We start from the raw sequence: 13,387 nt of genomic DNA, 5'->3' as shown, positions 1-13,387 counted from the left end.
TGAGCCGTCCGGCCCGTCGACGCTGCTCCCAGCTTCGATACGGCGTTCGGATAAGCGCGCACGCACGCCGACCGGCACACGGCAATCACACTCGCATTTTCTCCGGAAATGCACTCTCTAGTTATTATTATTATTATTATTATTATTCCACCCGTTTTTTGTCTCCCTTTCTTCGTCCGCAGTTTTCGAGATATCGACCCCGTTCCAGCGCCAAATCGTCCGGCCCATACGGGAATGGACTGCTTGTATACAGGTTTTCGATCCGCTCGCCCGTTCACGTGCCACGCCCGCTTTTGTAGCGTTTTTTGGTCCCATTGACTTCCATTCATTTTTAGAATGGCATGTTCCTATACCGGCCTTCGGCTCAAATCGAGAGCTAGGATTCAGATAGAGACGCCTGTGAGTCTTCACCCACCCGACACCCCACATTACAGCTCTTCTATACAGCATTTAGACACGCTCACTTCCCACTGATGTAACCCCACTAACATACAGCATGGGGATTCGAACCCACGCCCACCTGCCACGCCCGGTTTTTGGTCCCATTCACTTCCATTCATTTTTTGAAAGTTCGAGATATCAACGCCGTTCCAACTCTATATCGTAAAGCCCACTGATGTAACTCCAACTTGGGTACAGCATGGGGATTCGAACCCACACCCACCTGCCACGCCCGGTTTTTGTCCCCATTCACTTCCATTCATTTTTTGAAAGTTCGAGATATCGACACCGTTCCAACTCTATATCGTAAAGCCCACTGATGTAACCCCGACTCAGATACAGCATGGGGATTCGAACCCACACCCACCTGCCACGCCCGGTTTTTGGTCCCATTCACTTCCATTCATTTTTTGAAAGTTCGAGATATCAACGCCGTTCCAACTCTATATCGAAAAAGCTCACTGATGTAACTCCAACTTGGGTACAGCATGGGGATTCGAACCCACGCCCACCTGCCACGCCCGGTTTTTGTCCCCATTCACTTCCATTCATTTTTTGAAAGTTCGAGATATCAACGCCGTTCCAACTCTATATCGAAAAAGCTCACTGATGTAACTCCAACTTGGGTACAGCATGGGGATTCGAACCCACGCCCACCTGCCACGCCCGGTTTTTGTCCCCATTCACTTCCATTCATTTTTTGAAAGTTCGAGATATCAACGCCGTTCCAACTCTATATCGAAAAAGCTCACTGATGTAACTCCAACTTGGGTACAGCATGGGGATTCGAACCCACACCCACCTGCCACGCCCGGTTTTTGTCCCCATTCACTTCCATTCATTTTTTGAAAGTTCGAGATATCGACGCCGTTCCAACTCTATATCGTAAAGCTCACTGATGTAACCCCGACTCAGATACAGCATGGGGATTCGAACCCACACCCACCTGCCACGCCCGGTTTTTGGTCCCATTCACTTCCATTCATTTTTTTAAAGTTTGAGATATCAACGCCGTTCCAACTCTAAATTGTAAAGCCCACTGATGTAACCCCGACTTGGGTACAGCCTGGGGATTCGAACCCACACCCACCTGCCACGCCCGGTTTTTGGTCCCATTCACTTCCATTCATTTTTTGAAAGTTTGAGATATCGACGCCGTTCCAACTCTAAATCGTAAAGCCCACTGATGTAACCCCGACTTGGGTACAGCATGGGGATTCGAACCCACACCCACCTGCCACGCCCGGTTTTTGGTTCCATTCACTTCCATTCATTTTTTGAAAGTTTGAGATATCAACGCCGTTCCAACTCTATATCATAAAGCCCCCTGATGTAACCCCGACTCAGATACAGCATGGGGATTCGAACCCACACCCACCTGCCACGCCCGGTTTTTGTCCCCATTTACTTCCATTCATTTTTTGAAAGTTTGAGATATCAACGCCGTTCCAACTCTAAATTGTAAAGCCCACTGATGTAACCCCGACTTGGGTACAGCATGGGGATTCGAACCCACACCCACCTGCCACGCCCGGTTTTTGGTTCCATTCACTTCCATTCATTTTTTGAAAGTTTGAGATATCAACGCCGTTCCAACTCTAAATTGTAAAGCCCACTGATGTAACCCCGACTTGGGTACAGCATGGGGATTCGAACCCACACCCACCTGCCACGCCCGGTTTTTGGTTCCATTCACTTCCATTCATTTTTTGAAAGTTCGAGATATCAACGCCGTTCCAACTCTAAATCGTAAAGCCCACTGATGTAACCCCGACTTGGGTACAGCATGGGGATTCGAACCCACACCCACCTGCCACGCCCGGTTTTTGTCCCCATTCACTTCCATTCATTTTTTGAAAGTTCGAGATATCAACGCCGTTCCAACTCTATATCGTAAAGCCCACTGATGTAACCCCGACTCAGATACAGCATGGGGATTCGAACCCACACCCACCTGCCACGCCCGGTTTTTGTCCCCATTCACTTCCATTCATTTTTTGAAAGTTCGAGATATCAACGCCGTTCCAACTCTATATCGTAAAGCCCACTGATGTAACCCCAACTTAGGTACAGTATGGGGATTCGAACCCATGCCCACCTGCCACGCCCATTTTTCAGCTCCATTCACTTCCATTCAGTTTTTGAAAGTTCGAGATATCAACGCCGTTCCAACTCTATATCGTAAAGCCCACTGATGTAACCCCGACTTAGGTACAGTATGGGGATTCGAACCCACGCCCACCTGCCACGCCCGGTTTTTGTCCCCATTCACTTCCATTCATTTTTTGAAAGTTCGAGATATCAACGCCGTTCCAACTCTATATTGTAAAGCTCACTGATGTAACCCCGACTCAGATACAGCATGGGAATTCGAACCCACGCCCACCTGCCACGCCCGGTTTTTGACTTTATTCACTTCCATTCATTTTTTGAAAGTTTGAGATAATGTCGCCCTTTCAACTCTAAATCGTAAAGCCGACTTACGACACCCCGAGTTGGATAAAGCATTGGAATACGCACGCCCGCCCGACCGGCACACGGCAATCACACTCGCATTTTCTCCGGAAATGCACTCTCTAGTTATTATTAATACCATTATTATTATTATGAATACCATTATTATTATTATTATTATTATGAATACCATTATTATTATTATTAATACCATTATTATCATTATTATTATTATTATCATTGTTGTTATTATTAAAACAAATTATGTGCTTTTGGAAATTGGCTATAAAAGCCACCACTCCCAGGAACGACGTTCTACTACATTCTGTGCCTGTGTGCATCTGTGACTATGTATTTAAGGTACATTTGTAACGTCAGGTGATGATGAAACTCCAATTAACTCCAAAGGTGATCAGTGGATTTCAGCTCAGAGCTCTGTGACGGCCACCAAAAACCATGTTTACATCTTTACAATTCCACTTTGTGTACAGAAGCACAGTAATGTTAGAAGAGAAACGGACCTGTATTTCCCCAAAGTATAAAACAAATCATTTTCAACAATGTTTTTCTACGCTGTTGGATTAACACTACATAACACTAAACGCCAAAGTCCCTTCGTAACATCTCCTAACACTTCTCTTCAAACCTGCTTTTATCACTGATGCTGTTTGTTCATTTTACAGGCAGTGATTTGACTCCTCTTAGTGAGAGGTCCTTTATATTCTGAAGCTGGGTGTAGTTTATTACCTGCCAACCTTAAAATCGATTTTTCTATTCACACTTATTTTTCTTGTTAAGTACTTTTAAGAACAGCATGTTTTATAAATGCTGAACAGAACAATTTATTCAGCTTTAGTCATCACATTCTATTTACTGGAGCACCTGGATGACCCCAAGCAGCTGTTTTGACAGAAAGTAGAGGTAAGGATCAAACCCAAATTTCTAAAGCTGTGTAACATCAAAACTTCTCTATTACACCAATGTGAGCTATCGATACACTCTGATCAGGCATAACATTATGACCACTTTCCTAATATTGTGTTGGTCCCCCTTTTGCTGCCCCATACATGTGATGCACTGTGTATTCTAACACCTTTCTATCAGAACCAGCATGAACTTCTTCAGCAGTTTGAGCTACAGGAGCTCATCTGTTGGATCGGACCACACGGGCCAGCCTTTGCTCCCCACGTGCATCAATGAGCCTTGGCTGCCCATGACCCTGTCGCTGGTTTACCACTGTTCCTTTCTTGGACCACTTTTGATAGAAACACCCCACAAGAGCTGCAGTTTTGGAGATGCTCTGACCCAGTCGTCTAGTCATCACAATTTGGCCCTCGTCAAACTCGCTCAAATCCTTGCCAATTTTTCCTGCTTCTAACATCAACTTTGAGGATAAATTGTTGACTTGCTGCCTAATATATCCCCCCCACTAACAGGTGCCGTGATGAAGAGATAATCAGTGTTATTCACTTCACCTGTCAATGCTCATAATGTTATGCCTGGTCTGTGTATGTAGAAAGTTAACATGATGTTTATAATGTGAGGGGCCACATTATAGGCTTGTCACCGCAGGGGCCCCATGTTATTGCTATGTTTGTTTGCCCTCATGCTTCCCCTCTGCATGCACACATACACACAAAGCAAAAACATTAAGATCACATTTATTTTTTTCAGTGCAGATATAACAGAATATAAATACATCCGACATTTAGTACTAAAACAAACATGACGTGGTTACAAAACGAACCGGTACAGTGGAGCAGTACCTCACACACCTACTACTCAACACACAGAGGTTAACAACATTACGGTTCTGAAAAGTACATTAAAGACAAACAGTTAACAGTCCAACCTTTTCTGTCTCGACACTCACAAAGGTTTTGCAGTGGTCTTAGTACTCTGTAAAAATACTCCAAACAAAACAAAAGGAAATCAAATCATATATATATATATATAACACCGATCAGCCATAACATTAAAACCACCTTCTTGTTTCTACACTCACTGTCCATTTTATCAGCTTCACTCACCATATAGAATCACTTTGTAGTTCTACAATTACTGACTGTAGTCCATCTGTTTCTCTGCATGCTTTGTTAGCCTTTCATGCTGTTTTTCAATGGTCAGGACCCCCACAGGACCACCACAGAGTAAGTATTATTTGGGTGGTGGATCATTCTCAGCAATGCAGTGACACTGACATGGTGGTGGTGTGTCAGTCTCAGACCTTACATCTACATAGTCGACCAACCAGGTAGGAGTGTCTAATAGAGTGTACAGTGGGTGGACATGGTGTTTAAAAACTCCAGCAGCGCTGCTGTGTCTGATCCACTCACACCAGCACAACACACACTAACACACCACCACCATGTCAGTGTCACTGCAGGGCTGAGAATGATCCACCACCCAAATAATACCTGCTCTGTGGTGGTCCTGTGGGGGTCCTGACCATTAAATAACAGGGTAAAAGCAGGCTAAAACGATATGTAGAGAAATAGATGGACTACAGTCAGTAATTGTAGTACTTCAAAGTAGTTCTATATGGTAGGTGGAGCTGATAAAATGGACAATGTGTGCAGAAACAAGGAGGTGGTTTTAATGTTATGGCTGATCAGTGTATTTATATATATATATAGTTAAGACAGGCCAGATCATGAACAACCTTCAAAGAATGAAATGTTTAAGAACATGAATATAAGTAAAGGGGACTCAAAAGGGGATTGTGGGTACTGAAGTGCACATAGATTTGCATGTGTGTGGGGTTTTTTTTTTAGGAGGAAGAACCCACACTGTTCCAGTCCGAGCCTCAGCAAAGTCCCACGTCCTAATACGGCATGGCGCAGGGCAGGAGGCACCATGGGAGAGGGCCTCCCTAGAGAGGCTAGCCCTTGACTCTGATTGCGAGAATAGAGACGTTTTCCCACAGGAAGGGGAAAGAAAACACTTGGCATGAAAAAGAAAACAAAAATACAGAAAGATCCAGGAAGACTGGCATTAAACTGTCCCAAAAATGACATCAGCACAAGGACGTTTCCCCGAATTCTGAAAACCCCCAAGCGCTTGGTATTGAGCAACACGTGGGAAATTTTACAAACGTTCACAGAGCTTCTCCTTCATTAAATAAAAATATATATTATATATAAATATCTTTAACTACTAACATGAAATATAACTGCAGACATGCTTCACTGAACGTATCTGAACATGTAGAGGTCCAAAGTTTTTATGGCAACAATAAAGACAGAATTGAATTCGTCTGACATCAGTACTGACAAAAGAACAATCTGAATTACTAAATGTTTCATTCACCATCAATAACAAACCCATTTTTTATTCATTTAAACCTCTTTAGGTGCTGCAGAATCAACAACCTCAATCACAAGGTTTATTCAGGACTGGTTAATACGGCAATAGGATACAGATATTGTGATTATATTTACATTACATTTATTTGAGTGTGTGTTATGCCTAGTTCACACTACACGATTTTTGCCCTGATTTTCGCTCGGCGACTGGTTGACGCTAAATTTCCCGGCTCGGGAGTAACTCAGCATTCGCTCGGCGATCAAAACTCGACTCTCAATCGCTATGTGTGAACTACCCAACAACTAGATCTGAGCGGCTCGCCGAGCGCAGATATCTAGCATGTCAGATATCTGGATCTGAGTTGCTCGACTGGCAATGAGTGCTATGTCGAACAGCCAATGAGAACGCAAGATATGGTGTAAGGTATAAGGATAAAGAAATTATATTTTATTAATAAAACTTTGGTCACAGATTCAGGCGGTTCAGCGACAAACTCTAACGTCAATAATAAAAAGATCGATTTTGTGTTTTTTGTTTTAAGGGATTTATAAAATAACATCAAATGGTTCAGCATTAAACAGTTCTTATAAATGAACCTAAACTTGTATTATTAATAATATTAAAAGTATTTTTGAACAAAAAGTCATCAAATCATTTACTCACAGAAAAATAACTGATGCAAAAATTATTGCAATTCCAAGTTGTCACGAATTACACGTCCCTTATGAGTGTATGTGAACTTTGAGGAATTGGGACTCCAGTACTCGTGTCTAGCAGTTATCTTGATATGTAGTTATAAAAGGTTCTAAAATGACACTTTTATTACCTTAATGCTGGATCAGAAATTTGAGCGCTCAAGTGGCACAAGGTCTGTCGCACTAACACATGACTACATAGTGTTTAGATTCACGAGTTTGAATCTCAGCAGAGTCACTGACCGGGCTGGGCATCCACACAAACACAACTGGCAGTGTTTGAGAGAGGGAGGACTGGACAGGGTATCACATGGAGCTTAGCATGGCTCTCTGTACATAACCCAACACTGGCAGGTGATAAGAAGGTGAGGCATGTTGGACACATGTCAAAGGGGACGTGTGGTGACCCGGCTCTTCTTGATCAGAGTAGGGGGTTGTGCAAAGCGACAGCGAATTCACAATCTTAAATTGGAAATAACCAGATTGGGAAAAGAAGAGGGAAAAAAATCCTTATATTCACTTATTAATACTTTTATAGTATTTTGCCATATTCACCAGTCCTGTTAACCATTAGAAAGATCAGAACAGAAATCAGAATTTGGCAGTAATCTGATGACCATGATTAAATGCACTTCAGTAAGATGATCAGTCGCTTTATCATTTATTTCTCTGTGTGGATCTGTCTGATGAAGGTCTTTACTTTGAGATAGAAGCAACATAAAACATAATTCATTTAACTGCCTGAGCAGCACTGATGTTATAATTGTATTATCGTAATGTAAATGATATATACCAGTGCTCTGCGGATTCTGGCTCTAGACCCATATGTGGATTGTTCAGTTCAAAACATGGAGGCACAAACAAGGAGAGGAATCATTTCTTGTTTAGCCAGCGTACCAACGTACAGGTTGAGGACTAAAAACAAACCGTTTTTTCCCAATAAAATACACCGACTAGGCATAACATTATGACAGGTGAAGTGAGTAACACTGATTATCTCTTCATCACGGCACCTGTTAGTGGGGGGGATATATTAGGCAGCAAGTGAACATTTTATCCTCAAAGTTGATGTTAGAAGCAGGAAAAATGGGCGAGCGTGAGGATTTGAGCAAGTTTCACGAGGGCCAAATTGTGATGGCTAGACGACTGGGTCAGAGCATCTCCAAAACTGCAGCTCTTGTGGTGTGTTCCCGGTCTGCAGTGGTCAGTATCTATCAAAAGTGGTCCACGGAAGGAACAGTGGTAAACCGGCGACAGGGTCATGGGCGAATAAGGCTCACTGATGCACATGGGGAGCGAAGGCTGGCCCGTGTGATCCGATCCAACAGACGAGCTCAGAATACACAGTGCATCACAGTTTCAGGGCTGTTTTTGGCAGCAAAAGGGGGACCAACACAATAGTAGGAGGGTGGTCATAATGTTATGTCTGATTGGTGTATATTTACTTGGGTTACATGTCTAAAAAACTATTATTTCGCCGAAATCACGGAACACTAAGAATCAGAATACAAACTCAACCAGATTATTGTTGTCTATAGGATGACTGAAATATCAGATCACTGCCAAACCCGACCATTATCCCATGATTAGTGTGCCAGTAAACACACTCATTGTTTTCTGAGTGTGACGGCACCTCGATAAGAACCTAAAAGAAGCAGCCAATCATAAACCATAAAGAACACACAGAGACAAAGTCGTGCGATTACTAAAGCAGAGAAACTGACTGAAGATGGCTGAAGACGACACTGACTCACTTGGCTCTTACTTCACCACTATAGCTACAGTCCAAACAGCGCATGGCCACGAGCCACCAAATTAAGATTTAGGTTTCATCACACAGCTGGAACACTTGGAACAATAAAAGCCCTTTTTTTTGTTTTGTATGCGATGTGTTCCCCACCCTCTCACTCAACGCTGAGTCCAAAAACTCTAAAACCGTTATATTGCACAGCGCCATGCGGTCACACGGCAGTTTAGGAACAGTCAACAGGTTTAACCTCTCTCACCATGACATCTTGGTACAAATACAACTTTTCCTCTCTATATCATTAAACCTCCTATTAAAAATCTATAGGCTATCAGGCATGCGTTTAAGTGTTGACATAAAAATAAATCTTGTTCATTTTTTTTCCTTTGAGAAAAGTAGAATATCTGTCACAGTTCATTATAAAACACTGAAGACGCACAAGTTTCGTAATATAATAAATAGCTTCTTCCAAAGCGCACACACAGCCTACAATACAGACTCAAACAGCAGTACTAGTGCGTACAGACGAAGGCATTTAACGTCTAAAACGTGGCATTTTTATTTCATTCATGATCACCTTTAATTTCATACACATTTACTCATAAACTCCAAATCAACGAATAACTGTGATCACTTTGGTCAACTAGAAAACAAAGCTAGCTATCGCAGATTGAACAGTACCGCTTCAGTTCTGACCAGTGTGACGGACAGAACGGACCGACTCACAGCAGGATAGAAATATCAGAGACGACTGACGGAGGTAAATTCCAGAGTCCTCCGTTTTCTTGGCACCTTCACATAAAAATGAGGAATTCTGTACAGTGTGTGTAAGAGAAGGAGGTCCAGTCCAGATTAATAATACAGACGCCATACTGGAGTGAGACGTGGAGGGCTCAGGAGACACGGAGAGACGTGGGTCCCAATAAACCACAGCGCTGGTTTTTGGGTTGTTTTTTTTTGCTTGAATCAGAGATTTTTATGCTTGTGTCTTTCAATCCAAATGGCCAAATACTGGCTCATCAACGTAATGGTGTTATTGTGGTGTTTTCCTGGTCTCAACCTCTCTAGCTGGACACATTATTCTCTTTGGCTCCCGGGCACATCGGCTAGCTGAGCAATGCCATGTATGCGTGCGTGTGTGTAGTGTGCGTGTGTGTGCATGTATTCTTCTTTTTATTATTATTATTATTGAAATACTCAGCCCTGTTTTTCCCAACCATTAAACCGACTCTACACCATATAAACCTGTAGAAGTTTGGGCTGAATACTTAAAACTAGTATTGACCATTCTGTATTGGCTGAGGACTAAATGTAGCATTTTAATCCATTTAATCTAAGAGGAACTCATTCAGAACACATTTACAACAGGGTTTTAAAAAAGCTCCTGTGGAAACAGAGAGTAGCTTTCTATGAAATCGGTTTGATTTATTGGCAAGAGACTCAGCTCAGAACACGGCTATGCATGCTAATTTTTGTAGCTGGCATACAATTAAAACTCATTTTATAAGGATCTAACCAAGGTGCCACTGCTCCTCAGTGTAAGTGGTATGGTTAAATTACTGAGTAAATTCAATATGTTCAATTTTTGACCTAGAAGATCTAGAAGAACAGAGTGGTTATATTTCACTGAAGCACCAAAACTGACCTACAACCGATGATATTAGGACACACTTTCAATTAAATTAAACCTGTGGTTGACAACTGGATGGAACAACTTCATCCACATGGCAAAACCATACCAATGACATCAATGTTTCTGTATTATGAAGGAAAACCTTCAGAACCCAAGAATAAATGCTGTAGCATAAAGATTAGCACTGGTTTAGCACTGGTCCCAGTGTAATACAGACCCAATGACATCATTGGTGCAGTTTTCTTTTCTTAGATGGTTAAAGAAGAAACATAATGCGTTTTTAAGGCTCTGGAATGACCCATCTTTCACTGTTACTGTTAAAAAAAATAGCCAATAGTACCTGTCCACCTTTAAAGATGCATAACGCTGCCATTATCTAAATGTCCCCCAGGATATGTAGAAAATTATTAAAGTATTTGACAATACATACGAGCACCAATCTGCTGAGAGGGAGGAACAAAATGATTCTGTTGGAAAACTGAGCACCTAGAAACACTACATGGAAAAGAGCCTATAATTAAAATGTATTTTAAACTGAATAAAATGTTTATTATTTTGTATTTGTACTCTGTGCCCAACCTTAGTGTCAGATTTCAAAAGGAAACCCGATACACCAAAACATCTGTACTAACATCAGTACAGACGCTTAACCATCCACACAGTCCACTGTGAACGCATCTGAAGCAAAGCAAGAAAATGAGTCAAGAGAAGTTTCTCTGCTTCACTCGGTCATCAATCACGTCTCCTCCGCTACGTAAAAGTCGGCCTGCTGCCAAGGGAAGAGGACGAGTACGTGGAGGAGTGCAAAATAAGCCGATGCTACAGAGAAAACGATGTGGTCTCGTGTCTCGCGGTGAAAAAGTGCATCTCCGAGCAATCTGGAACAATCTGGAGTCAGACAGAATAGACCGTTTGTTTGTTGATCCGCTCATACACTCGTCCTGTGACCTGAGGCGAGGTTATACAATCCCAAAAATCATGGTGCAAAACAAGCAGGAAGAACGTGGGAATATGGCACATTAGAACAGCACGATTACCAGCTTCTATTTTTTATTATTAACTTTCACTGACTGTCTAGAAGCCCACAGTGGTTGGTTATTTAGAAAGGTCAGGGGAAGCTACTGGTAGGAGCAAGACTGTAAATAGCCGTTAGCTAAATAAACTGAGCCGTATGACTAGACAGATGCTTCTGCGTAAGCATTACAAAAGCAGAGTCCTTATTCTGTTTATCCGCAACACAACGACATGATTGACATTCATGGCTGTTGTTTTATTCCGTGCTTCTTGAAGGAACAGCCCTAACAGCCCCCTCATCACTGGGGTAATGGGTCACTTCATTGCCTCACGGCCTTGGCACTACATTAATTGTAGACTCGCAGGCATCCACAGCCTCTGCAAGAAATGGGAATTCTTCCACATTTCCCATTCCTATTGAGCGAGACATACTGGCGAGACGCAATCCACTTTCCCTGGGCCGCTAAAGGTGCTACACGTGACACGCCGCCCGAGTTGAAGCAGGCGGAACTCCCGGCGTCTTCTTGGTGTCAGAGCGCTGCAGGCAGATCAGACAAAGGCGCTTCAGGCCTTTACGGAAAGTGCTGTTGGACAAGCTGTAGATGAGGCAGTTGCAGAAGCTGTTGCTGATTGCCAGCCATGTGGTCAAAAAGGAAGCGGCAGGGTGACGATATAATCCGGCACTCTCCACAAGAAAGTAGATAATATAGGGTAGCCACAGAAGGTAGAAGACGCTGGTGATGCGGAAGAGCACGGTCGCGTAGCGCTTGTCAGAGCACGCCGGTTCTCCCGGCTCATTTTCCTGTGGGCCGAACCTTGCCCGGCGCTCGCTGATCTGCCGGGTGTGTTGTCTACAAATGCGAAAAATGTGGGCGTACGTGAAGCATACGGTCATGGCCGCGGGTGCGTACAGCGCAGTCACTATGAAGGCAGTGAAGAGCGGCTGGGTGGCCCAAGACGACGAGCACCACTCGACTACGTCCCCATGGTACCCCGGTTTGCCCCAGCCGAAGAAGCAGGGCAGGAAGATGAGACCAGAGTAGAGCCAGATGAGTACGATGCAAGCGCGAAGACGGCACGGTGTGACCACGGCTGCGTAGGAGAGCGGCCGCGTGATGGCCACATAGCGGTCCACGCTGACGCACGCCAGCGAAGCCATCGAGACGCTCTTCAGCACGCACACCATGTAACCGAACACCTTACAGGTAAGTTCCTCATCCAGTCCCTTCAGGTGGTGCAGCAAGGACAGAGATGGAATGAGGCAGCTGACTCCCACCAGCAGGTCAGCATAGGCCATGGTCTGAATGAACGCGCTGGTGGTGTGGTGGCTAAACAGCGGCGCACAGTGAAACACTAAGATGACCACCAAGTTCCCGGAGATGATCAGAACGGTGAGGAAGAGGATAACAGCGACTTCCAACAGGCAGGTGTTAAAGATCTGAGAGTAACTGACGTCCAACAGGCAGAAGGTCCCGGAGCTCTGATTCAGGTCAGTTGAGTTCATCTTGTTGAAGGAGTGTGTAGGAACACTCGGAGCTAAGAGGGCTTCCTCAGGGTGCCTAGCTCAGCAAAAGCTTCACAGACTTATGCTGCAGGCCCCTACCCAGGCGAGAGATCTGCCCGTGCTTTCCGGCTGCCATGTCGGCAGAAACGAGTTTCCAGACAGTGCAGTTTATCTTATAAATGTCTAGTTCCTTGGTGCACAACGGCTACCACGATGCAAAGCAGGGCAGGTGGTAACTGAGGATCAATCACATAACATTGTGATTGGACGTGCCAGCATCCCTCAATTTCACTGTCGACCGCCTTGGTCCCGACTCGTCTTTTTTAACGGAGGCAAAAAAACTAACAGAGGCAAAGAACCCAAAACCAAACAGGATGCATCAGGGTTCCCCACCTTCACCATAAACTTCCTCTGTCCAGTGTTTATTTTCAGAGAGGCACAGCTGTAATAAAACCAGACAGACCAACACCGGAGGAAAAACAAAAGCAGAGGAAGTATAGTTCTCCTCACGGACTACAGGATCCCCATCGGTCCTCGTATCACTCGATTAGTCCACCGGTGAGAAACGGTCGAGTCCAAATCCAGCTATCCTA

At 43.9% G+C, this 13,387-nt stretch overlaps 2 protein-coding genes across 3 annotated transcripts in view; both read right to left on the bottom strand.

The window, feature by feature from the left end:
• Positions 1–13,387, bottom strand: part of LOC134332271 (rab GTPase-activating protein 1) — a 165,327-nt gene that overhangs the window by 65,644 nt on the left and 86,296 nt on the right. The window lies entirely within an intron of this gene.
• LOC134332744 (probable G-protein coupled receptor 21) lies at positions 11,731–12,914 on the bottom strand. The gene has a single exon (XM_063014527.1). The coding sequence runs from the start codon at positions 12,792–12,794 to the stop codon at positions 11,763–11,765; it is 1,032 nt and encodes a 343-aa protein (XP_062870597.1). The 5' UTR covers positions 12,795–12,914; the 3' UTR covers positions 11,731–11,762.

Source organism: Trichomycterus rosablanca, chromosome 18, assembly GCF_030014385.1.
Source record: "Trichomycterus rosablanca isolate fTriRos1 chromosome 18, fTriRos1.hap1, whole genome shotgun sequence".
NCBI lineage: Eukaryota > Metazoa > Chordata > Actinopteri > Siluriformes > Trichomycteridae > Trichomycterus > Trichomycterus rosablanca.
The sequence above is the reverse complement of the archived record's forward strand: the minus strand, read 5'-3'. Positions and strand labels throughout refer to the sequence as shown.

What these genes read in the sequence shown, in the direction of transcription:
- LOC134332744 (XM_063014527.1), bottom strand. Translation starts at nt 12,794, where the DNA reads ATGAACTCAACTGACCTGAATCAGAGCTCCGGGACCTTCTGCCTGTTG.